This window comes from Chelonia mydas, chromosome 24 (assembly GCF_015237465.2).
Source record: "Chelonia mydas isolate rCheMyd1 chromosome 24, rCheMyd1.pri.v2, whole genome shotgun sequence".
In the NCBI taxonomy this organism is placed as follows: Eukaryota; Metazoa; Chordata; order Testudines; family Cheloniidae; genus Chelonia; species Chelonia mydas.
The window spans coordinates 11,023,616-11,049,846 of NC_051264.2; the positions used below are offsets into that span (position 1 = coordinate 11,023,616).

General features: G+C 52.0%; 2 protein-coding genes across 8 annotated transcripts in view; one reads left to right on the top strand and one right to left on the bottom strand.

The window, feature by feature from the left end:
* Positions 1–2,237: 2,237 nt before the first annotated feature.
* CFAP126 (cilia and flagella associated protein 126) lies at positions 2,238–10,470 on the bottom strand. Of its 4 annotated transcripts, XR_006287306.1 has the most exons (6): positions 9,994–10,131; positions 8,975–9,037; positions 8,379–8,459; positions 7,299–7,475; positions 2,822–2,927; positions 2,250–2,503 (listed from the first exon to the last, which is right to left on the bottom strand). XR_006287306.1 is itself a non-coding variant. In XM_043535078.1 (5 exons), the coding sequence occupies exons 1-5, from the start codon at positions 10,018–10,020 to the stop codon at positions 2,901–2,903; spliced, it is 375 nt and encodes a 124-aa protein (XP_043391013.1). In that variant the 5' UTR covers positions 10,021–10,131; the 3' UTR covers positions 2,238–2,900. The 4 variants fall into 4 exon arrangements, 3 of the variants coding, with proteins under 3 accessions (XP_043391013.1, XP_037739363.1, XP_037739362.1); XM_043535078.1 differs by having other exon boundaries at positions 2,238–2,927; XM_037883435.2 differs by lacking the exons at positions 2,250–2,503; positions 2,822–2,927; positions 9,994–10,131 and adding exons at positions 4,573–5,783; positions 10,332–10,470.
* LOC102929653 (NACHT, LRR and PYD domains-containing protein 3) overlaps positions 10,422–26,231 on the top strand; it is a 35,223-nt gene continuing 19,413 nt past the window's right edge. The window contains exons 1-5 of one of the 4 annotated variants that reach the window (XM_037883016.2): positions 14,409–14,495; positions 22,582–22,765; positions 23,744–23,811; positions 24,172–24,338; positions 25,227–25,404. In XM_037883016.2, the coding sequence (XP_037738944.1) occupies positions 23,778–23,811; positions 24,172–24,338; positions 25,227–25,404 (379 nt within the window). In that variant the 5' untranslated portion in view covers positions 14,409–14,495; positions 22,582–22,765; positions 23,744–23,777. Of the gene's footprint in view, positions 10,514–14,388; positions 14,496–22,581; positions 22,766–23,743; positions 23,812–24,171; positions 24,339–25,226; positions 26,153–26,231 lie in introns of those variants that run through there. The other 3 variants (XM_043535076.1, XM_037883015.2, XM_043535077.1) reach the window with 3 other exon arrangements.

The following is a 26,231-nucleotide window of genomic DNA, read 5'->3' on the forward strand; positions in this document are numbered from 1 at the left end:
AAACATGAATTCCTCTGTCTCCAGAGTGGCTCCAGGACCAGCAATAGCAGCACAAGGTTCCTCTCACACTGCCCCACACAATGCTTCAGCTCTGGGTGCTTTGGTGTCTAATGCCGAGTGAGGATTTGGCCTCGGAGAGTAACAGTGAGGTTATAACTCCCCTGACAGCTCTAGGCCCTAGTGTGGGTTGCCATTGGGTTAAGATGCATGTGGCTATAACCACTCTAGTCAGTGCTGGTGGCAGAGCAGTGTGGGGGGAGTGCCCTAAAACTGTCAGTGAAGGTGCAGACCCAGAGAGGCAGTGGTGCATGGGCACCTCTCCCGGAGGAGGCAGAGAGATGATCCCTCTTCCCGTCCAATGTCATGGAGCCAGCAAACAGCACTGCCTTTTGGTGGGTACCAGCTTTAGTCTTTCACTGGTAATTCCCCACCCCAAGTGAGCCAGGCGAGTAGTGACCAAGCAGAAGCATGGGCTGATCTGGAGGCCCCAGTGGTAAGGTCAGGGCCTGGTGCAAGTGGTGACTGGATAGAGGAGTGTCTGCTTAAAGTGCCCTGAAAAGCATTTATACAAGATGGGGTGTGGGCACCATGTCTGTGCTGGATCAGGGGGCCTAGCAGGGGATGAAAGGGTTTTTTTGCTTTTAGAAATATTAGCAGCCTCCAGTCTGCTTGTCCTGGTTTTTCTGGGGGATGTCTGTCCAGGAGTCTCAGGATGTCTATGAAGGAGCACTAAAAGCCCTAGTTAAAAGGGAAGGGGTGGAGTCTTGCAAAGGCTTCCTTTATCCAAAGGGTTAGTCACTCATGTTAGATTCATAAATTCCAAGGCCAGAAGGGACCACTGTGATCATCTTGTCTGACCCCTTGCATAACACAGGAGAGAAACGCCTCAAAATAAGTCGAAGAGCAGAGCTTTTAGAAAAACGTCCAAACTTGATCTAAAAATTGTCCGTGAGGGAGAATCCACCCTGACCCTTGGTAAATTGTTCCAATGGTTAATTACTCTCACCGTTAAAAATTGATACTTCTTTTCAGTCTGAACTTTTCTAGCTTCAACTTCCATCCACTGGATCGTGTTATACTTTTCTCTGATAGACTGAAGAGCTCATTATTAAATATTTGTTCCCCATTTAGATATTTAGAGACTTTGATCAAATCACCCCTTAACCATCTTTTTGTTAAGCTAAGTAGATTGGCCTCCTTGAATCTGTCACTGTAAGGCAGAAGTGGGCAAACTATGGCCCGCGGGCCCCTCCTGCCCAGCCCCTGAGCTCCTGGTCGGGGGAGGCTAGCCCCTGGCCCCCCTCCTGCTGCCGCCCCCCCCCCCGCAGCCTCAGCTCACTCTGCCGCCGGCGCAATGCTCTCGGCGGTGGGGCTGTGAGCTCCTGGGGCAGCACAGCTGCCGAGCCCGGCCAGACCTGGTGCTCTGTGCTGCGTGGTGGCGGCGTGGCACAGCTGTAGTGCCACCAGCCACCGGTGCTCCAGGCAGCGCAGTAAGGGGGCAGGGGGCAGGAGAGTTCGGGGTTGTGATCAGAGGGCAGGGGTGTGGATGGGGGTCGGGGCAGGAACAGGGGTTGAATGGGGGCAAGGGTCCTGGGGGGCAGTCAGGAAGGAGGAGGGGTTGGATGTGGTGGCAGGGGCAGTCAGGGGACAGGGAGGAGGGGTGGTTGGATGGGCCAGGGTCCTGGGGGGGGGATGTGTGTGGTGCGGATAGGATGTGGGGGCTGGGGCACAACCCCCTCTCCTAACCGGCCCTTCATACAATTTCTGAAACCCGATGCGGCCCTCATGCCAAAAAGTTTGCCTGCCCCTGCTTAAGGCATGTTTTCTAATCCTTTAATTGTTCTCATGGCTTTCTAAACGCTCCCCAATTTATCAACATCCTTCTTGAATTCTGGACTTCAGAACTGGACACAGTATTCCAGCAGTCCAGTGCAGAGGTAAAAAACGCCTCTACTTCTACTTGAGATTCCCGTTTATGCATCCAGAGATTCAGCTGATTATCCACCATGATCCTCCAATCTTTTCCAGTCAGTGCTTCCCAGGAGAGAGTCCCCTGTTGCGTAAGCATGACTGACATTCATTGTTCTTAGATGTATATATTTACATTTAGCCATGTTAAAATGCATATTATTTGCTTGCACCCAGTTTACCAGGTGACCTGTCCTCTTCATTACTTACCACTCCCCCGATTTTTGTATCATCTGCAAACTTTATCAGTGATGATTTTATGTTTTCTTCATGTTTATTGAAACAAATGTTAAATAGCATAGGGCGGAGAACCAGTCCCGGTGGGATCCTACTAGAAACACCTGCGTGATGATTCCCAGTTTACAATTACAAAATTGCAAAACATAAAACAGCAAAAGCAAACACAGGAGTGTAACAGTCTGAACAAACCCTTCCTCCTGCCAGGTGTTCAGCTTTCACTTCTGGCTCCTGCGATGTCAGCCTCACTGGTTCCTCATTCACCACAGAGGTCTCCAAGCCCAGAGAAGACCTGAATCTCCAAATTCAAAAATCAAATATCTTTTTTTTAAAAAAAAAAGAGCTCTAGCCCTCCCCTCCCCATCAGAAAGCGTGTGTGTGGGGACGATGGACACAAACTCAATCCCACGTCCTTTGTAGCTGTATTCTGCAGCCATCCACTGATGGCAGCTCAGCAGGAGTTACCTTCTCTCAGAGTGAAAATTGTATTTCAGCCCTTAAACCAATTTCATGTTGCAGTTGCTGAAATGACTTTTAATTGGAGTCCTCTTGATTTGAAATCAAGAGATTTGGCATATGCCAACTGTTATGTTTGGACTTTGCCATGCCTAATTACCTCTCACAAACGCTCCTGGTACCAAGTTGGCTTCAATGCAGACAGGGAGCTGAGAAGACATGCTCCGAGTTCTGGGGAATCAGGGCAGCCCAGGACCCTGGTAACTCTGGGGGAGAAGCAGCAGAGGCAGGCACTGGTTTTACAGTTGCAGAAATTGGGGCAGCCATGCTTTCATCATGCCCTTTCTGGTGCGTTGCCTACAATTTTTCTATCCATTTGAAACCTGCCTTGTAAAATCTGACCCTGGGCTTGCGTCCCACCCTAAGAGAGTGGGGTGGATGTCACTGGCCGACTGGTTAAATTCCTGGCGATTGTTCTGGGCTCGCTAGGAGGCACTGGGCAGGAGTGGGGTGTGGCTTTTATTTGATGGGAGGCATGCCAGGGTGGGTTTGGGAGGATCCAGTCCTGTGCGCCCTTGCCCACTCATGCTCCTCAGCTGCTGCTGATCAAACTGTTCTTCAGGCTGGGACTAGCAAAGGGAGGTGAGTCGGAGCGCGAGGGCAGATGGCAGGATGAGTATGGAGGAGCCTAATGCTGGACCCTGGTGGTGGCATTGTCTAGCTGAGAGGCTGGGAGTGTGAGTGCCATAGCCTAGCTCTAGGTGGTGGCCAGTCAGGATCGGGTGCACTGAAGGCCTTGGCCAGGTGATGCATTTTACAGCTGAGGCATGTTGTCCTCCAGCCTGATTCTTCTTAAATTATTTTTCTGTAATGAAAATTGATGCTAATAAAGGTGCTGCAGGGCCAGCTTCCCTTGGCCACAGGTCTTGCCCTGGAGAGCTCCACCCAGCCTCCATCTCCGTTCAAGCTGTGGCCTCTCTGGGGCTGCTGTTAGGGAGCTCGATGATGCCCGTTAGGAAGAGCAGAATGCCCCCTGCTCCCACAATCTGATAGCTGTTCTGTGCATTGCATCCCCTCTCACGCCAATCCTGGGCTGGGTTCAGACCAGCTGCTGAAAGGTGTTGGGTTTCCTAGCCCCTGTTAGCCCCCCCACCCCAGCCTGCCACTCATCACTGCATTTTAGACAAGCACAGGGGCCCTACAGTGCAGTGAAAGCACCCCCCGCAGGCTTCACAAAGGATGATTCTTCTGCCAGCGCTGAGTGCGTTAGGCCTGGCTCCCCCTCCCCCATGCTAGGCAGAGAAGAGCCAGGCTGAAAAGGTGAGGCTACAGGTGGTGCAATACTGAGGGACTGCAGCCTCTATTCCCTTGGGACAGAGTCAGAACATCACTGAGCCCCCCTGGGGACTGGCTTTGCGTTTTTTTTCCATGACTCTAGACTGCCCCACATTGGATGTTGTTCCAGGGGTGAGTGAAGCTCTTAGCTGTGCTAGTAGAAGAGCCAGCCCTGCAGGAAAGCACTCAACACCTCACACTTGGTGAGGCCGCTTGTGGCTGAAGGCTGCAAGGGCATCTCACCAGGAGCCCCAGGGCTGCACCTAATCAGCCTGAAATGGAGAAGATTGCAGCCCCCCCTGCAATTAGAACAAAGATGGGACCTGTGGAGAGCAAGAGGCCCAGCATACCGTGTTCTAGCATGGTCTGATGGTGCAGCATTGAGCATGCTGTCAGGAGCCATAGTGGATGGGTGGCAGTGGAGGGTGAGTGGCCCTGGGTGCTAACGTTTGGGGCAGTGGAGGCTGTGCGCCGGCCCGTGGCCCTGGGTGCTAATGCTTGTGGGAGTGGACGGTGAGTGCTAGCCCATGGCCCGCCACTGATGCTAATGCTGGTAAATGAAAACTGAGGGGAGAATTTTTTTAGTTTTTTTAGTTTTATTTTTGTGTTGATTACAATGAACACACACGCTGGCCACATGGTACTGTCGAATCATCAGCATCACTTGGGCTCCTTCAGAACCAATCACCCTCTTGCCAACCTGGGCATCAGCCCTGGCTGGTTTTGTTCCCACGCTCAGGTTGAAAAGCGATTTGTGCATATGGGTGAATGTCCTTGTGAGGCAGCGTCTTGGTCTGAGAGCCCCAACCTTGGGGCTCAACAGGCTGGGAAGTCGATTGTGTCACTGCTGGGTCAGTTGGGCTCACTCTTAGCTGGGGGGAAGCTCCTACTCGCAAAGAAACTAGCTCACAAACAAGATTAAAAGTTGAGATTTACAGCTAGATGGAGGGAAAGGAAACACCACCAGCCTGGGGATGGAGGTGACTAGAACTGAAGAAAGTAAAGGGCCAGAAGGCTTGAAATGCTGAGCAAGATGTTTGTCCTTGGTCTCATTAGCGTTCGTGTCTCGGACATAGAATTTGCTTTGACCTTCAGTTGAATGTTTGCTCAAATCTTTCTTCAGGGCAGGACTGGGGTCTCGCTGACCCTTCCATCTTGGGCGACAGGCTCCCGTTCCCCTCCGCTACCCTCCTTGACATCCTCTTCTGGGTCTCAGCTGCTTCGCTAGCCTTTGAACCAGGGCGGCCTGATGCCAAGGCCTCAGGTGAGATGGCTCCCCTGGGATTGGCCTCCATTGACCCAGAACAACATGAAGCCACAAGCTCAGGCGAGCTGACTCCTTTGGCTTTAGCCTCCATTGACCCAGGTCGACTTCCAGCTGGGACTTCGGCAGAGATGGCTCGCCTGGGATTAGCCTCCCTTGAAGGAGGTCGGTTGGAAGCTGGGACTTTGGGTGAAGAGATCTCTTTGATTCGAACATCCATGCAGCCAGGCTGGCGTGACAATGGGACTTCAGCTGACACACTTCCTCTATGCCAAGCCTCCTTTGAGCCTGGCTGGTGTGAACTTGAGATCTCTTGGGAGGTAGTTCCTTTGATTCGAACGTCCATGCAGCCAGGCTGGCGTGACAGTGGGACCTTGGGGGTGGTGGATCCTTTGCGATAAGCCTCCTCTTCAGGGGGCATTTTGGCTGAGGACCTGGGGCCCTGGGAGCCTCTGCCAGATGTCCGGCTGTTCTTATTGGAAAGCTCCTTTGTGGTCTGTGTGTGTGATTCAGGCTTTCGGGGCTGTTTGGGGAGGAAGAGGCACAATGGTGGTTTGAACCCTGCTGGGGTACTGCACAGAGGCCATCAGTGCCAGGGAAGAGCATGCGAAGCCAGAGGGGGAGAGGGATGTGAAGAGCAGAGCTGGCACTATAGGCAAGCTCTTTACTGCCAGTTGGGCTCTGCACCTGGGCCCCCATGCAGAGAGAGGGTTTGCTGCAGTTCTTTCCCTGCCTGGGTCTCCACGTTCCTAGTAGGTCCCTCCCCAGGCTGGGTGTAACTCCTTCCCTTCCGCAGTGCTGCTGCAGCGGGCTGTTTCCACTGACACCTGAGGATGAGCTGGTGCCGCTCAAGCACCGGCCAGGGACCATCTGCTCTCATCATTGACCCCAGCGGCATTGGAGACCTTACTGTCAGTGCTGCAAAGTTAACCCTTTAGAGATGGGCACTGGCCAGAATCCCATGAGTTCAAGAAGGGCTTCTGGCTGCTGGGAGAACTGGTCAGGTCTGACCTGCCTACCTCCTACCAGGATCCCCTTCTTCCTGCCCTGGGCAGCATGTCCAACATGACCTACCTTCACCCATAGGTCTATGGTTCCCAGCCCCTCCCTTGGGAGGGCAATGTGGACAGAGGTCCCCACCTGCTTGGGGCATGGGCTTCTGTGCAAGAGTGAGTTTGTCAGGTAAGCAAAGAGATACCACTCAGCACTACCAGGAGCAGCTGGGGCAGGGGCATTTCTGCATTCTGGGCAGCTGTGGTTTGTGAGCACCCCCTGCTGGCACAGCTGCAGGACTGCATGGGCACACGCCCCAAGCTGCCACGGCAGGGTGCACAACCAATGCTATACTGAACCCAGCAGCCCCGTCACACCGGCCGATGCAGCCCTAAAAGCCAGCGGAGAAAACCCCCTAGCACCTACCCAACGGGAAAGGGACCAATCCGGCGGGAGGAGAAGGTTCCGCTCCCCAAATACGAGGGGCTGTCAGTTTCCAGAGCCCATGGCCATCATGAGATGAGACCAGACCCTCAGCATTAGCCTCTGCTGTGCTAAGTACAGAGATTAGGGTTTTATTTGTGCGTGTGGGTTGCAGATTTGGGGGTGGCAGCCCTTCGAGGTGCCTTCGCCATGCAGCTGAGTCAGCCCCTCCCCAGCACGGCACAGGCTGCCACGTTCAGGAGATTAAATACGCTCTGAAACGATGGAGAAGAGGCTAGGAGAGTGTCCTTGAAATCTGCCCTCGGGACACACCCACCTGGCTTCATAAACCCCGGCCTTGGTATTTTGGGGCACAGCTACTATTTGATGACTCGCCCAGCCCAGAGACCCAGACACCCTCATGTCAGTCAGGGCAGGCACAGATTAATATCAACAGTTATATACACTTGCAATTTCCTAGTGCCCATTGAGGCCCACAAGCCGGCTCCCCCGCCGCCACAATTCTGCTCTGCAAGAGTTCAACCCAAACCTCAGCAAACAGGTGCCTGGTGCCGCCTGCTCCCTGTAGGAAGGTGCGGCCCCTGCACCCAGGACTCCCTACCTTGCCAGTGATCTGCGGGCGGAGGCCGTTGCAGGCGCTGGTCAGTGCGGTGGACTTGTGGATCCAGTTGGTGAGGCGCGAGGCTGCGGCAGCCGAGCGGGAGGTCAGGTTCAGTTTGGCTGGGGGAATCTTCAGTGGCATCTCCCAGGTTCCCATAAATGTTCCCCAGGGGGAAGCCTGCAAGGCAGGGGGGAGATGGCTTTGGTCTTGGGCAGCAGAGCCCTGGGAACTTCTTTGTGAGACAGAGCAGCCCTGTCTGCACTGGCATCAAAGGACTGCTACAGTCATGTTTGAAGGGGGCTGAACCCAGCCAGCTGGCAGTGAGACCCCATTACCCAAAGCTTCCTGCCCCCAGAGGAAAACCGAGCCAGCAACAAACAGGTTCACGCACAATTGTAGCTTCCCTAGCTCTGGTTCTGAGGGGGGCAGGAACAACCCAGGAATCCAGCTGCTGCCTCCAGCTCCTCCGCACCAGTTTCCTAGGGTGACTAAATACTGGCACTGGCTAGCTGCACCCTCTCTCAGGGAGGCACAGCCTGAGCTTTCACCTTACTAGGCAGAGCTAGTGCTCCCAGGAGAGGGCTCTGCACAGTGGGTTGGATGCCCCGGGAAAGATGGGCTCTGTATAAAGCCAGCTGGTTTCCCAGCTCATGATTAGAAAATACCTTCCCCACACAGAACTCCCTCAAACCGCGGCCAGGAAGGGCAAAATGCAGCAGCTTCTGCGGTGGGGGCTCATGGGCACATCCCCATCTGTTTGTGATCACACCTCTCCCTGGGCCAGCACCAGCACTGAGTGCTAATGGGCAGGGGCCTTCAGGGTTAACTACTCAATGTGATTCAACAACAGGACATGAAGAAGAGGAGTCGTCACCATCTGATCACCCAGGGCTTGAGCACTGCTGCTCAGTTTAGTTCCCTCTAGCCTTCACAGTGCAGGCCTGATGTACCTGGAAGGGCTTAGATACGATGGTGATGGGCACCAGAGACAAGGCAGATAGTTACTTGCCCACTCGCAGGGCTCCCAACTCCAAACCCTGAAAACTGCTTAGGAAACAGGAGCCAAACTAGCCCACTCACCTTTGAACGTGGCACTGCAGGGAGCAGGTGTCCTCGGTCATTGGCTACAAATTGGGTGTAGCCTTCCCGGGCAGAGGGGTGCTGAGGGCAGAAGGAAAACAACAGGGGTTAAAGTGTCCATGTATAGGTAGAACAGAAATGGACGGACACAGCCACTCTGGGGCTGGTCTATGAGGGAGTGCCTGGGAGGGCAGCGGGAGTCCATCAGCCTGGCTGTCAGCACTGGGCAAACAGGGTTTCCCAGCTGCATGTGATCCAAACGTATAGGTCCCCAAACTGGCTGCCTGGCCCACTCTAGTCTGATCCCAGCACAGAGGCAAGTGGGAGGCAGGGTCTGTCTCCAGATTACTCTGGCTCCATTGACACTATCTTATTGCCACACCACTCCATTGGGTTCCAATTCATGTTAGAGGAGCAGCCAGGAAGAACAGCAGAGGTGACCAGTGGGGCGCAGGCTCTGTTGTGAGATGGTGCAGCCACCCTTCCTGCACAGGTGAGGTACAGATGCAGCATAGCCAGGCCTGCAGAGAGCTCTGGAACCCGTCCCCAAGAAAGGGAAGCAGAGGCAATGCAGGGTGAGGGCAGAGGAGTCCTACCTCCTTGTAGAGCTTGGGCAGGGTCCAGTTTTGCAAATTTTGTGCAGTGAAGGCATCCTCATACTGCAAAAGAGAGAGGGGGCAGGCCATTAAACAGAGCCAGAGAGCTCCACTGCCCACTGCAGATACTCAGGGTATGCTTAAATAGCCTGGGATGGCTCATCCCCCAAACCTACCTCCTCCTCCCCTGCTAGAGGTCTCTCCAGCCCCTCCTGTTGCACTGACACCCTTGTGCTCTAAAGAGCAGGGGGCAGGTGGTGAGGAGGGCTCACAAAACCCTATTCCTGCTTGGGATGCATGTGAGCCACCCTTGGGCCCTGTGAAGCAACCCAGAAACACCAAGGTCGTGAGCTTCCAGTACAGCCCTGTGGCCAGGCAGCCTGGCCTGGGGGAAGGAGCCCCGGGTGGGAGCCAGTCACGCGTTAGCTCGGAGCCAGGGACCCTGGACACACCTGCACTGCGACCTTGGACAAGTTGCTTCCCACTGGGCCTCAGTTTCCTATGCTATAAAGGGGGTGAGCATGATTCCGAATTCCCGGCCATGGGTGGGTGGGGGGTAGGGCCAGGGAGAGCCCGCGAGGGGCCGGGGTCGGTGAGGACCCGCGGGGGGTGGGGGGGTGAGGTCGGGGTCGGGGGGGAGCCGGGGTCGGTGGCAGCCCGTGGGGGCTCGCAGGGGGAGTGGGGTCGGGGTCGGTGGGGACCCGCGGGGGGGTGGCGGGGTCGGTGGCGGCCCGCGGGGGCGGGGGGTGAGGTCGGGGTCGGTGGGGACCCGCGGGGGGAGCCGGGGTCGGTGGCGGCCCGCGGGGGGGGGGGGTGAGGTCGGGGTCGGTGGCGGCCCGCGGGGGCTCCCAGGGGGAGTGGGGTCGGAGTCGGTGGGGACCCGCGGGGGGGGGTGGGGCCGGGGTCGGTGGCGGCCCGCGGGGGGTTGGGGCAGGGGTCGGTGGGGACCCACGGGGGCTCGCAGGGGGGGCGGGGTCAGTGGGGGGTCCCAGGGGAGGTGCCCGCCCCCCGGCTCTCACCTGCCCCGCTTTGTAGTTCGTTGCCATGCCGCCTCCGGCAGCTTTCCGCTCTGTTTACACCTGTCTCCTAGCAACCACGCGGGGCAGACACCAACCAATGGGGAAACAGAGGCCTGGGCCCGCCCCCGAATCCCACTAAATCTCGCGTAACTATCTGAGAACTGAGCCGTCCCTGTCGCCCCGCCCCACGTGACCTGCTCCTCCCCCTCCCTCCCCCTCCTCGCTGGGCCCTCCCGCATTGGCTCCTCCTCCCAGCTCAGGGCCTCGCGACAAGCGCCCCACCCCCCCCGAGACCCCGCCCCCCGTCTGACGGGCTGACTCCGCCTCCCCGCGCTGACCTGTCACACGAGCTGTCTGGGCACCCGAAGCAGCAGCCGGCCCGGGGCTGAGTCTGCCCTGGCTCGGCCCTGCCGGGGAATTGCACAGCCGCTGCTGAGCCCTGCCGCCATCCCGCTGCCCAGGCTGGGTTGACAGCGAAGGTCCCTCTGGTCCTCTCCAGCATGACGCTGTGGCCCCCCAGGTGGGCAAAGCACAGGCTCAGGCCTGCCGGGTGGGGAATCTGCTGGGCTGTTACCAGGGGCGCACAGCACCGCCCCTGTGCTCGTTACACCAGGCTGCCACCTTGCCTGGCTGGTGTCATGGCCAGCTGGCAGTACCCATCGGAGAAGGGCTGGAATCCAGCCCTGCAACAGCTGGCCCCCAAGCCAGACAGCAGCAGGAGAGGGCAAGGGGCAGGACATACATCCAGTTGCTGCAGGAGAGCTGCATTTTCGGATGCAGAGCAACAGTGACGCCCTGTGGCTAATTGGGGCTAACCACAGCTGCGGGATTTCTGCCTCCCCGGCCCCAGCTGTCCAGTACTGCAGGGCATGTTCCAAAGGGCAGGGCTGGCTCCCAGGAGTTCTGATGTCTGAAGCTGAACTTCCCGATTATCACTTGGCTCAGTGCAGCCCATGTCCCTGCCGCTGCGTCATTACAGCTGGGCCCGGCCTCTGGCCTGCTGCCACATTCTCACAACAGGGCTCCAGGGATAGGGCCAACAAGCATACAGGTGCAGGTGTAAAACCAAGGACCTCTGGAGCTTAGTGCATGAGCCTCTACCTCATGAGCTAAAAGCCATCTGGCTGTTAGCTAAGGCTGTAGAGCAGACTCATTTTATATCTCTCTTTAAGTGGTCTCAGTGCCACTAGATGGGACAGAACACCACACACAGAAGGTGTGTGGGTTACATAGGTACTTCAGTTGTATGTATATGTTTGTTGCCCCATACGCCCTTGTAACGGTGCAAATCACTGCAGATCGTTTAGCAGGGAAACACCTACGCCGTATCCCTGCACAGCACTCCTTTCATCTGCTATTGGATCATTGCATTGTGGGTCTCAGCACAGCTTCCCAGAGCACAGACTCAAACACCCCATGAAGAGTTGGCAGATTCCTAAAGGTTCAACACTCCTACCATGAATGCTCCCAACGCACATTACTGGGTCCTCCAGCAAAACCAGGGAAGCTCGGATTTGAAATTCTGGGCTTTCCATGGTAAACACCAGACAGAGGCTGCCCTCTTCACCCCAACGGGTCTTCTTCAGGCACCAGAAAAAAGCAAAAAAGGGCACAAACCCACTTCTTTTTGCTTAGTTCAATAAGTAAAACAAACCCCAAACAGACAAGATTTGTGAGGAAATATTGCAAATACTGGTGGCATAGAATCTTTGCTATGGCCAAAATGCCGACAGGAGGATCTGGGCACCTGCCCCTGAATCCACTGGGGTATCCAGAGAAGTCCTGTTGGACTACGCAAAGGGATGGGATTTTCAGAAGTGCTCAGTGTTGGCTTTACTCTGCTCCAGTTGAAGTCAATGGAAGTTTTACTATTTCCATGGGAGCAGAGTTAGGTCAACCCTGAGGCCGAGATCTGTGAAGGTATTTAGGCTCCTAACTCCCATAGAAATATATGGGAGTTAGGTGCCTAAATGCCTTTGTGGATCTGGAGCTGAATGCTTTTGCAGATCTCATGCAAGGTGCCTACATGTATCTGGGAGGCAGGGAAGAATGAACCTCTGGGTAGGTGCTGAGCCCTGCTCAGGGATAGAGGAGAGATGGCCTGTGCTCTTGATGCTGCCAGGAGCCCATTTGGCCCCCAGCACAGATTAGAGCTGCACTACCAGATTTCCTAGCTTGTGACCTGGCTGCAAGAGCCCCCCTGGGATACCCTGACCACCACCTTCCTGCCCCCACCCTGGGGACACCAGTGGGGTGGGAGGGCTGCAGCGCTGCTATGTCAATTGCACTGGCTGAGGAAGCCCCCATTCTGCAGGTTTTCTTTGCATTTCCATCCACGCCAGCAGAAAGTGACCAGAGTGCACTGAGGAATCCCCTGCTAGCAGTGGGGACATGGCGGTCCTGGGCTGTTTGATAAATGCAGCCTCTGATACCTGTTCTCCTTCTCTTAAGGCTGCCAGTACGCTGGGTCTCTGAGAAGTCCTGAGTGCAATGAGTTTGTGGTTCTCAGTCCAGTCCCTAGTGGGCCCACTTGACCCAAACCACCCTGCGACTGGCTGCAGTTGGCTCCCTTGACTGGCAGTGTTAGCAGCCTGAAAGGATCAAAGAGGATGACCCTACTCGGGGGTGTAGCGTGTGTGTAGCGGGGCAGCTTGCCTTGTTGGTGCCCCTGCTGCCTCGTTCTGTGGCGAGAACTGTGTCGTTCAGGCTGTGGTGTCCAGGCGGTGTTGCTGTCCCCTCTATCCCACCATGGTCACAATGGGATCTTTCCAGTCCTAGTGGGTTGACTTTGTCCTTTCACCCTAAAGATGCGAACGCACTTAGAGGAGAGGAAAGTGATCAGGAACAGTCAGCATGGATTCACCAAGAGCAAGTCATGCCTGACCAACCTGATTGCCTTCTATGATGAGATAACTGGCTCTATGGATGAGGGGAATCATAGAATCATAGAATATCGGGGTGGGAAGGGACCTCAGGAGGTCATCTAGTCCAACCCCCTGCTCAAAGCAGGACCAATCCCCAACTAAATCATCCCAGCCAGGGCTTAGTCAAGCCTGACCTTAAAAACCTCTAAGGATGGAGATCCCACCACCTCCCTAGGTAATGCAGTGGATGTGTTATTCCTTGACTTTAGCAAAGCTTTTGATACAGTCTACCACAGTATTCTTGCCAGCAAGTTAAAGAAGTATGAGCTGGATGAATGGACTATAAGGTGGATAGAAAGCTGGCTAGATCATCGGGCTCAATGGGTAGTGATCAATGGCTCCATGTCTAGTTGGCAGCTGGTATCAAGGGGAGTGCCCGAAGGGTCGGTCCCGGGGCTGGTTTTGTTCAATATCTTCATTAATGATCTGGAGGATGGCATGGACTGCACCCTCAGCAAGTTTGCAGATGACACTAAACTGGGAGGATTGGTAGATACGCTAGTGGGTAGGGATAGGATACAGAGGGACCGAGACAAATCAGAGGATTGGGCCACAAGAAATCTGATGATGTTCAACAAAGACAGGTGCAGAGTCCTGCACTTAGGATGGAAGAATCCCATGCACCGCTACAGACTAGGGACTGAGTGGCTAGAGAGCAGTTCTGCAGAAAAGGACCTGGGGGTTACAGTGGATGAGAAGCTGGATATGAGTCCACAGTGTGCCCTTGTTGCCAAGAAGGCCAATGGCATTTTGGGATGTATAAGTAGGGGCATTGCCAGCAGATTGAGGGACGTGATCATTCCCCTCTATTCGGCATTGGTGAGGCCTCATCTGGAGTACTGTGTCCAGTTTTGGGCCCCACAATACAAGGATGTGGAAAAATTGGAAAGAGTCCAGCGGAGGGCAACGAAAATGATTAGGGGGCTGGAGCACATGACTTATGAGGAGAGGAGGGAACTGGGATTATTTAGTCTGCAGAAGAGAAGAGTGAGGGGGGAATTTGAGAGCGGCTTTCAACTACCTGAAAGGGGGTTCCAAAGAGGATGGATCTAGACTGTTCTCCGTGGTAGCAGATGACAGAACAAGGAGTAATGGTCTCAAGTTGCAGTGGGGGAGGTTTAGGTTGGATATTAGGAAAAACTCTTTCACTAGGAGGGTGGTGAAACACTGGAATGCGTTACCTAGGGAGGTGGTGGAATCTCCTTCCTTAGAGGTTTTTAAGGTCATGCTTGACAAAGCCCTGGCTGGGATGATTTAGTTGGGGATTGGTCCTGCTTTGAGCAGGGTGTTGGACTAGGTGACCTCCTGAGGCCCCTTCCAACCCTGATATTCTATGATTCTATGACATGACTGAGCCCAGTCTCCTCCAGCTCAGCTGGCAGCCATCCCCTTGCTTTAGGAGCCCTGTTTGACTTCACATAACTCAAATATCTGTGAGGGGGCATGAGTGTGTGTGTCTGTCTGCACAGAGGCGGGGTTTTCCTCCTCCAGGACTTCCTTCCTGGAGTCTGGCAACCCATACGGTGCAAGGCTGGGAGCATATGCTGCAGATGGTGCTGCCTCCCTGGAGCCTGCAAAGTAAGTGACAGGATTTCCTGGGGCCCTTCCCACCTCCCAGTCCAAGGGGGAGAGCTGGGATCAGATGAGGGGGGGCAGAATCTCCCCAAACTGCAGCTTTCTGAGTGTGAGGCGGAATAAAAATGAAAGTGAAAGTGAGGGGCTGGGCGGGAGGAGGCTCTGCAGGAGGGGCTGGGGATGGGGTGTCTGGCTTTTCCATTCCACCTGAGATCTTGGCAAGAGCTCAGCCGAGGAGCCTGTTCCCCAGAATGTGCCTGAGGGTTCTCCACAGGGGCCCAGACCTACAACCAGCCCCAGAACCCACTGGAGTCACCTGCTTGTGCCGGGGCAGACTTTGACCTCGTAACAGGAAGGCTGCAGTTTTTGCACAGCTGGTCCAATGACCCCTGTGAGTGATCAGCTCAGTTTTCACTGCCAGAGCCTGCTGCCTGTTGAGCCGGTTCATGTGCCCATGCGTGAAGCTGCTTTCTCGAAAGATAAGCCCTGCAGTTTGGGGCTGGTAGAGGCAGGGTCTCCTCTCTGCACACTGACCAAACCTCCCACCTGCTGTGCTCAGTGTCTCAGGTTTTGGCTGTGGTGCGGAGTTAATTCGAGCTATAACTCAAGTGCTGCCCCTAATCTGAGTCCAGTCCACACACACAAACCCTTCATTCAAGAGCAGTGGTGCTTTGAACTGGAGCTGGCTGGCCCGTCAGGTCATGGGGGGCCTGTGACCCGCCTGTTGGGGGAGGCTAGCCCTCGGCCCCTCCCCTTGTGCCCTCGGCCCCTCCCCTCCCTCTCCCTATCCCCTTCTGCCCCCCCTACCCTGCAGGAGCCTAGAGCACCCCGGTGTGCCAGGCAGCCAGCCCCGGAGCGCTGGGTGGCCGGGCGGCATGGCTGCAGCGGCCCCAGCCCTGAAGCGCCAGGCGGCCAGGCAGCAGGGTCTGAGCGTCAGGCAGGCAGCGCAGCCCCGTAGTGTTGCCAATTTAGCTACTTTGTCAGTAGATTTAGCGACTTTTTGGTTTCCCTAGCCAGAAAATAAGTGTCAAAGTGACCAGTGACAAATCTAGCGACTTTCGCAGCCAATTACAGTGACATTCAGAGAAAGAAGTCACCAATATGTATAGTTATAACATATTTCACAAGCAGCTTGATAGTGGTGATAAAATCCATTCCATGCTCTTCTTACTACATCTGCTGCACACCAAGTCAATGTCATTATGTCTCAATTGAGCATGTCCTCGGAAGGAATCGCATTCCAGGACTTCTTGGGCTGAGATCACTGTAATCTGCAGGCGAGGAAAAGAAGTTTGTGGAGGCTAACTGAATACTTTGCTAAAGCCAGGCGCACTTTGGAGAGAGCAGCACATTAGCCAGGGCTTGTTTTTACCCAAATGTTCTTTCTCGCTGCTCCGTAGTAGGTAGCACAGCCTGTGATGCAGGGAAAGATGGGTAATGAAGTGGGCTGGGCGGGCGAGGCAGGTTAGCCAGTGAGGAGAGCCGCATGGATGGAAGGTGGGGTGGGATGAGACAGGGCCCTGTGCCCAAGGGGATGGGGGTCACCGTGCCTCCAGGAACGAAGCCCTTATTACAGGATCAAAGGTGGAGCTAGCTTGATTTCAGTTCCCCTTTACTCCTTCCCCTGGCTTGGCCGGGGGTTAGCTGCCCAACTGTTTTCAGAAATGAAACCCTGGAAGTGGGCGGAAGGGGTCTGGCTAGTGGATTTTTGTTTTTAAATCTACTTTCTTGGCTCTCTGCAGTGCTGAGCTCAGGCTAGGCGAATGCCCTCTTCCTCCTGGCTCTGGGCTCTCCCTTTCACTAACCTGTTGGGTCAAATCCAGGGTGGCAAGAAAGAGTCGGCTGAAATTAAGCAACCCCAGCCAGCCTGGGCTGCAGTGTACAGAGAATCCTTCCCAATCAGCAGAGGGCTGCAGTTTCCTTCCCAATGAGCAGAGGGCGACCTCCTGATGGTGACAGTGTACTGGTGTAGTTGCTGCTGGTATGCAGCAGAATGTAGTAAGGAGAGCATGGAATGGATTTTATTAACACTACTGAGCTGCTTGTCAGTGATTTTAGAACATTGCAAGCTCTCCCAGGGGCTGGATCTCCAGCCCTGTCAGGCCACGCAGACTGCTAGTTTCATCGATATAAGAGATCTCAGGTTGCTGTGTTGACCTTTTGTTGATAGTCCTCCAGTTTGTCATGCACCTTCTGGTACAGCACAGAGCTGTGATTGTTTGTTTCTTAAAAAGAATTTTAATTGAAGAAAAAGTAAAAAGAATTACCTCTGTAAAATCAGGATGGTAAATACCTTACAGGGTAATCAGATTCAAAACAGAGAGAATCCCTCTAGGCAAAACCTAAAATTAGAAAAAGACACAAAAACAGGAATATCCATTCCATTCAGCACAGCTTATTTTATCAGCCATTTAAAGGAATCAGAATCAAACGCATCTCAAGCTAGATTACTGACTAAGTTCTCAGACTCCATTCCTGTTCTGTCCCCGGCAAAAGCATCCCACAGACCGAGAGAGAGAGGCTTTGTTTCTCCCTCCCCCCAGCTTTTGAAAGTATCATTGACCACATTGGTCATTGTGGTCAGGGGCCAGCGAGGTTACCCTAGCTTCTTAACCCTTTACAGGTGAAAAGGTTTTTCCTCTAGCAAGGAGGGATTTTAAAGGTGTTTACCCTTCCCTTTATATTTATGACACGCCCCCCCAAATCAGTTTGTTGTTGTCAAGGTTCCTTCCCCACTCTGAACTCTAGGGTACAGATGTGGGGACCTGCATGAAAGACCCCCAAGCTTATTCTTACCAGCTTAAGTTAAAAACTTCCTCAAGGTACAAACTTTCCCTTGTCCTTGAACAGTATGCTGCCACCACCAAATGTTTTAAACAAAGAACAGGGAAAGAGCCCACTTGGAGATGTCTTCCCCCAAAATATCCCCCCAAGCCCTACACCCCCTTTCCTGGGGAAGGCTTGATAATAATCCTCACCAATTGGTACAGGTGAACACAGACCCAAACCCTTGGATCTTAAGAACAATGAAAAATCAATCAGGTTCTTAAAAGAAGAATTTTAATTAAAGAAAAGGTAAAAGACTCACCTCTGTAAAATCAGGATGGTAAATACCTTACAGGGTAATCAGATTCAAAACATATAGAATCCCTCTAGGCAAAACCTTAAGTTACAAAAAGACTCAAAAACAGGAATATACATTCCCTCCAGCACAGCTTATTTTACCAGCTTAAAACAAAAGAAAATCTAACGCATTTTACTAGCTAGCTTACTTACTAACTCAACAGGAGTTGGAAGGCTTGCATTTCTGATCTGGTCCTGGCAAAAGCATCACACAGACAGAGAGAACCCTTTGTTCCCCACCCCCAAATTTGAAAGTATCTTGCCCCTCATTGGTCATTTTGGGTCAGGTGCCAGTGAAGTTACCTTAGCTTCTTAACCCTTTACAGGTGAAAGGGTTTTGCCTCTGACCAGGAGGGATTTTATAGCACTGTATACAAAAAGGTGGTTACCCTTCCCTTTATATTTATGACAGTCGTGTTCTCTCCCAAGGCCTGAAGCAGCTGGTCAATACCTGAGTACACAAGAAGGGAAGAATACTTTAGAAGAGCATGGAATGGTTTCTATTAACACTATTGAGCTGCTTGTGAATGATTTTGTGACTATACTCGCCTGGGGGTGTGTGTGTGTGTGTGTGTATATAACACTCTCTGTTGAATTCTCTGTAAACTTTGTTTGGTGACATTTTTTACTCCTTTTGAGTGCTTAAACAGCTACATCTAATGACTTTTCAGGGTTTGTTTGGTGACTTCCTGCTATGTGGAGTTGGCAACACTGACTTCCCCCCTTACCAAAACAAACCATTCCCGCAGCACGTTACACAAACACAATCCATCTAAATTCACATATGACGGAGAGGGTTCCCCAAGCTCCCCGCAGTTCTGAATGCCAGTCTCACAATTCCAACCATCACCAGCCCAGTCGGTGGAACACCTTCTTCCTCTCAGCATTTGTGAGGGCTCTGAGCTCAGAGACTCTATTTCTCCCTCTTGCTCACTGAGCATCAGGATCAGGAGACCTCTGGTCTCCTGGGTGGCCAGCTGCTATTTCTCCTGCAGCCAGTTGCTATTTCTCTTGGCAAGTCATCTGTAGTTCGCTTACTATGGCCTCCAGCCCCTCTGGGAGATCTCCAGTCCTCAGGATGGGAGCCATAAAACAGGCATCCCCTGTTTTATTCCCAAACTTCCCTTTAGCCTAGTAGTCACTAGAAGGGAAAGCAACTCACAGTTTCCCAGAGGGTTACACAACAGCGGTAGAACTCTCAGTCTAGGGACTCAGTCATAGATTCCAAGGCCAGAGGGGACCATTGTCATCTAGTCTGACCTCATGGATAACACAAGTCAGAGACCTGCCCCAAAATAATTCCTAGAGCTTTGAGAAAAACAGCCAATCTTGATTTAAAAATGGCCGGTGATGGAGAATCCACCACGACCTTGGGTAAATCGTTCCGGGGTTAATTACCCTCACTGTTAAAAATTTACACCTTATATCCAGTCTGAATTTGTCTAGCTTCAACTTCCAGCCATCAGATTGTGTTAGCCAGCGGGTCTCAAACTGTGGGTTAGGACCCCAAAGTGGGTCGCAATCCCATTTTAATGGGGTTGCCAGGGCTAGTGTTAGACTTGCTGGAACCTGCTGCCCGGGCCAAAGCCCGAGCCCTGCCACGTGGCACTGAGGCCTGAGACTGAAGGCTTCAGAAGGTGGCAGGACTCAGGTTACAGGTCCCCTGCCTGAGGCTGAAGCCCTTGGGCTTCGGCTTTGGCCCCTCTGCCTGGAGTAGTGGGGCTCAGGCTTTGGCTTTGGCCCACCTGCCCGGTGCAGCGTGGCTCGGGCAGGCTCAGGTTTAGGTCCCCCCATCCTGGGGTCATGTAGTAGTTTTTGTTGTCAGAAAGGGGTTGCAGTGCAATGAAGTTTGAGAACCCCTGTGTTAGACCTTTCTCTGCTAGACTGAAAAGTCCATTATTAAATATTTGTTCCCCATGTAGACACTTATCGACTGTGATCAAGTCTCCCGTAAACATTCTCTGTGTTATGCTAAATACAGTGAGCTCTTTGAGTCTATCACTGTAAGGCAGGTTTTCAAATCCTTTAATCATTCTTGTGACTTTTCTCTGAACCCTCTCCAATTTATCAACATCCTTCTTGAATTGTGGGCACCAGAACTGGATGATTTTGTGTTTTCTTTCAGGTCATTGATAAAAATATTAAATAGCCAAGTAGGGCCAAGAACTGATTCCTGCGGGACCCTACTGGAAACATACTGGCTCAATGACAATCCCCTATTTACTGTTACATTTTGAGACCTATCAGTTAGCCAGTTTTTAATCCATTTAATATGCCATGTTAATTTTATATTGTTCTAGTTTTTAATCAAAATGTTGTGCGATACCAAGTCAAACACCTTACAGAAGTCTATGTATATTACGTCAACATTATTACCATTATCAACCAAACTCATAATGTCATCAAAAAAAGATGTCAAGTTAGACAGTGTCAAGGCTGAATCCCAACTCTGTCACTCCGAGTGCAGAAGTGGGGCCCGCAAGGATTTTAAAAATTAATACTGGCCACTCCAGGCTTGTATTAAACTCCCAAGGTTACAGCTTTTCTCTGGCTTGGTAAATGCTGACACCACCCAAATGCAAAAAACCCAAACCCTTTGAACCCAGGAAGGAGGACTTGGGAATTTCTCCCTGTGGGGTACCCTCAAGTCCTTTCACCCCCCCTCCGGGGAAGAGCTGAGAAAGAAAACAAAGGAAATTAGCTGTGGCTATCAGCTAATCAAACAACATGCACAAACCTCTTGGGATACCAAAAATCCAATCCTGTTTTTAAAAAAGGTAAATTTTATTAAAAACAAAAAGAAAGAAAATACATTTGGAACATAGGCTTTTTTGGGGCTAGATTTTAAAAGAGCAATTCCAAAAATCAAGCACCCAAAATGGCTTTCTTGGGGGTTCAGCTTAAAGGTTACAAGCAAACAAAAGCATCTGGGGTTAGCACAGAGAAGTTCACAAGCCAATATGAAATAAAAGAAATAACCCTAATTGCGTCTAGCTAAACATTCTGATCTACTTACACATTTGGAGTTCAAATAAGTAGTTCTAGGCATGATCTGATGATTTATGATCATACCCGGCTTAAGCTGCTTATAGCATGGCTGCTCTTCCTCCAGCCCAGAGAACAACAGACAAAGGGAAAGTTTCTTTCCCAATTTTAAAAAGTTCTACCTTCCAATTGGCTCTTTTGGCCAGGTGCCCACTTTTTTTCTTTACCTGGGGGACTTTTTAACCCTTTTCAGGTAAAACAAGTAAAGAACAGCTACCAAGAGGGATTTTACAGCTAACTGGTTGGGTGGGTGTCCATCAAAGGGAGCTATCACCCGCTTTATTTATCACAGACAGAATCTACTTTCCATAAATCCATGTTGACTTGCATTAATTACATTAGCCTTTTAAAATTCTTTATTAATCGAGTCCCATATCACCTGCTCCATTATCTTGCTGTGGATTGATGTCATGCTGACAGGCCTATAATTACTAGGGCCATCCCATTTACCCTTTTTAAAAATTGGCACAACATTAGCTTTCTTCCAGTCTTCTGAAACTTCCCCAGTGCTCCAAGACTTATTGAAAATCAACATTAATGGTCCAGTAAGGACCTTAGCCAGCTGTTTTGAAACTCTTGGATGCAAGTTATCTGGACCTGCAGATTTAAAAATATCTAACTTTAGTATCTCTGTTTAACATCCTCCAGAGATACTAGTGGAATAGAAGGAGTGTTATCACCATGTGATGAGACTATATAATCTGTTTTTTCCCTAAGTACAGAACAGAAATATTTATTGAACACTTCTGCCTTTTCTGCATTATTATTGTTTCTAATATATTAAAAATACCATTGTCAGCATTCTTTTTGTTTCTAATATATTAAAAAAAATCCTTCTTATTGTCCTTAACTCTGCTGGCCAGAGATTTTTCTTTGAGTCCCTTATCACTTTTCTACAATTCCTAACTTCTGATTAATATTCATTACTGTCAACTTGCCTTTTTTCCCACTTGTTATATAGTATTTTTTTATTTTTATAGCTGCCTTCACTTCCCCTCTAAACCAAATCTTTGTTTAACCAGCCCAGCCTTCTTCCTCAGTTTTGGGATTGTGGCTTTTGGGGCAACTAGTAAGGTGTTCTTAAATAATTCCCAATGATCATTCACATTTTTCTGATTAAATTCTTCCTCCCAGCTGATCTTGTCCATAATTGTTTTCAGCGAAATTGGCCCTATTAAAGTATTTATATTACTGGTCTGGACTTCATTCTGCTTGCATATTACAAATGTGATCAAGTCATGATCACGAAGCTATCATTAATTTTAATTCTGAGATGGAAGTGTGGTTTAGTGGTTAAAGCAGGCAAAACTGGGGGTCAGGAAGCATAGGTTCTACTCCTTACGCTGAGAGGGGAGTATGACCCAGCAATCAGAACAACTGTGATAAACAGCATAGATCTGACAGATTCGTGCTAAGTGGATGAGGTTGGAATCCACCGTCTCAGAGACCAAGGTTCTATCCCCTGCTGTGCTAGGAATGACCTGGTCCAACCCCACGGTTTATTTGTAAAATGGGGCGGCTGACGCTTTTCTGCCTCTGCACCACTGTGATGAACATGGCGATGCTTGTTCTTGTTTGGGAGGGGTCAGGCAGGAAGGAGAAGATGGTCATTTAGAGCTGTCAGGGGACAAGGTCAGAACTATTGGAGCTCTGACGATGCTGGCTCGACCCCCTGCTGAGCCTACAGGATTGGCTTGGCCCGTGCCAAACTTGCCAACATTGCAGAAGCCTGGGGGAACCAGGTTGCGAATTCACTCAGATGTGGAAACTGGGGGGGTATCTGCGGAACATTGTTGGCCAAGTCACCGTGATGGCACAGTAGTACTTGGGGTAAGGCAGACATGCCTTCAGGTTGTCCATTTTAACATCCTTTTCTCTAATGCTTTGTCCCCTATGCTCAATACAAACACTTGGCTTTTAGGAGGCTGCTGGTCATTATCACTGGTCACAGGCTCCTGAAGGGAAGATCCACAGGTGCCCAGAATCCAATTTTGCCTGACGGGTGATAATGACTGGCACCTGGGGTAGCCTGACCTAGTCCTGGCCTAAGAGTGGAAGACTCCCGCAATTCCAACCTGTGATAGGCAAGTGGCCCAAGACCTGAGGTGAGTGCTCCCAGAGAGACCAGCAAGGGGACAGAGGTTGAGCTAGCCTTGTAGCCATGACAACCACTATTATGGTACAGTAGTAGAGGCTACGTACCATTTAGGTGTCTTAACTTTTTCATTTCCTTGTATTTGTGTCGGGACAGCATGTGTAGATTACACAGAACCAACAGAGTTTTCCCCAGGTTGTTGGATTAAGAAAAGCTCTCCAGCACAGCAACGGCTACTTCCAGGAAAAAGCAGATCTTTGTGAAAGCGCCCAGATGGCACCAGAGCTCCACATTCATCAGGGGCATTTCATGAAGATCTTATTCTTGTGGAAGTAGCCACTGTTCTTTCTAAGTCCTTCCTCTACAGTGCAACACAAATGTTAGTGGCCTAGAAAAATCCACTCCCGGGTTGGATGGAGGGCACACTGTCAAAGCTGGCTGTACCCATTTGTGACTCTCTACAGTCTGTAGTATTTAAGCTAGAGGAAATGAGATGATCAGGAGCTCAAACGTCTGAGGGTTTGTCTACATGGGGACATATACTTGCATAAGTTCGCCACTGTCGTTATACTGGTATAACTCCCATGTGGACACTCTTAGTCTGCGATAACTACAGAGGCCCTACTGCCTGTTTACATGCCTCTGGAAGCAAACTGTAATGTGTGCCCCATGTAAAGCCCTTTCACACAGCCAGAGTGATGTGCAGGGGCCTTAATGTGAAAGAAAACCAGCCTTATCTGCAAACTTTTAAAAAACTGAATAGAACTCAGAAACTAATTAACAGATTTCCTTGAAAGTCCTCAGACAATCCAAGCTTTATCCTGAGACTAGGGTCTGAAAAGCAGAAGTAGATACACATTTTCATACAAAACACAGAGGTAAAATTCCAGATGTAGATATGGCTGCTCCTCCCTCATGCTGAGCTATTAACCCGGAGATGGAAGTGACGTTCCTTGCCTCTGTGTGACGTACGTTTCCCTCTCCCTAGACTTCTCAGAGACATAAGAGCAGAAGTGAATAAAATGGCTTCCAACCAACGGGCTGCGGTGAGCGAAGGTGAGTGTGATCGATGGGCTCCTCTCATCATGAGCAAAGCAGCACTGCTCCTGCAGACAGTAAAACTCAGTGCCGTTCCTGACAGCGCCTCCTGGGAAAGGCTGGGACTAGAACAGTGCTGGCATTGTAACAGCCCTGCTCCTGAACCATTCCCTGCAGCGCCTCCTGCAGGGAGAGGCTGGCACTGCAGTTGCTGTGACCAGTGCTCCTATATGATTCCTTAAAATGCAACCTTCTGGTAGAGGCTGCATCTGGAGTAGCTGTGATGTCTCAGATAAGGGTGCTAGTTATCAGTGAGTGGATATGAGCCCACCCCAAGCTATAAGTGCCATACTGTCTAAGTGCTGGTCTTCTCCACAGATAATATTGTAGCCTTCAGAAATCACATGGATAATTATTCATCCGGGGAGCTGAAGAAGCTGAGCGACCACTTCCGCCCCGACTTGGTCTACGTCATTGAGAACGACATTCTCACTGTGCTGCAGGAACTCACCAGCAGAGGTGTCGTCACTGCTCAGCAGGCCCAGGTACGGCGCCGCTCACTGACCAGCAGGAAGCCAGGAAAGGCTCTAGGCATTCTAGGACCTTAGAGCTCTCCCCATGGAGACCTGGTCGCTTGTTGGTGACAGGAGAGAGGCTAATGCTGGTTATGAGGTCCAGGGAGATATAACAACAGATACCAGAAACTGTAAACCACAAGCAAAGGTAAATACAGTGTAGAAGTGAGCACCCAAGCTGAGTGACAGAGGTCTGCCCCCTAGTTCATCATTATTGTAATTCATGGTTAATTGTAATCACACACACACACACCCCCACACCCACTCCCTCATGCACAGACTTCACGTTTCCTTTTATGAGATCTCTTGTTCTGAACTGTTCCCTGGCTGGTGGGACACTGTGTTGTTCAGCCACTTTCCAGCTTTCAAATACCTCTAGGAGTGAGGGCTCTCAGCCTGTCCCTCCATTCTAAGCCCCTTGGCATCCACCCATCAGATGTCTCTACATCCAGGTGTGCAGAGAACAAAGATAACCCTTAATTACACTTCGAGCTGGCAAGGAGAAGGCATTGTAAGAATGATATTTGCCCCTGACCTCTTCTGGGAATGAAAATGCAGCGCAGCCCCCAATCTGCATTGATCTGAGGACTAAACGCAATGGGGAGTCAGAAATGAACCCAGATCTCTGCCACAACAACAAAACATCACCACTTTCACTTCCCCACCACTCTGCCCTGGCAGAGCCTTTCACTGCCCTTCTACCCAGGGGCCAGGTACTGTGTTGGTCACTTTTAAGAAGGAGCCCTTGGCCATGGGGCATTATGTCACGCTTCTGATTCCATTCTAGCTGCTACATTCCACCCTGCCATGGCAGGCAGCTTCTGACTCTTCCTCCTCTGGTGTCCCTCTGTGGTTTAGGATTACCATGACTGGGAGAGGAACCACGACTCAGCGAGCGCTGCAGAGAAGCTGGCAGATGACATTTTGGCTATGAACCAGGCCGCAGGGCTGGGTCTCTGGGAGTGTCTGTTTGCTCTGCAAAGCAGGTGGGCTCACCCCAATCTCCATGGGATGGTGGAGGAACTCATTCAGAATGGTAATGTACCCATTGCACAGAATGGGGGACACATGAAGTGGGGGGCATAGGCGGTGGGTATAATAGGCAGCTGGTACCGTGGTATGCTGGGTTGCAGGTTTTTGCTTATTATTATGCGCCATGCAGACTCTGGGGCGGCTGCGGAGGCAGTATCTGCTATTCAGCTTCCTGGGTTCATCAGTCATCTCCTTGGACTCCAGGAAGATGACTGATGAACGTGTGAAGCTGAGTAGCAGCTACCGCCTCCGCAGCCGCCCCAGAATCTGCATGGTGCACATAACAAGCTCAGCGTTCTTCCGCTGGGTGGCTGGGGGTCTCGGGACAGGAGGCACGCCGCATTTCTCATTCTCTGGCTGGCGCAGCTGGGGTGGTTGGGGATGGCCCAGGCCAGCTCAGGGCTGTTCAGGCTGGCTCAGGGCTGTGGCGGCTGGCCAGCATGACTTGGGCCAGCCCGGGCTGGCTTGGGGCGGCTGGGTTGGCCTGGGGCCAGGCCGGTGCTCGGGTCAGCCGGCCAGTGTGGCTTGGGTTACTCAGACTGGACCATCTGGGGCCGTCCCGGGGCTAGGGTGGCTGAGGCCAGGCTGGGGCTGGGGTGGCTGGGTCCAGCCCGGGGTTGGGCCAGTCGGCCGGCATGGCTGTGGCTGCTCGTGCTGGACCGGCTGGGGCTGGCCAGTGTCTCGGGTCAGACATCCGGTGCGGCTGGGGCTGGCCTGGGGCTTGGGTCGGCTGGCTGGTGTGGCTGGGGCTGGCCCAGGCTGGCCAGTGCTTCTCCGGTGGTGGGAAGGTGTGGGGCTTGGGGTTCCAGCCACTGGCGGGACCCTCGTATG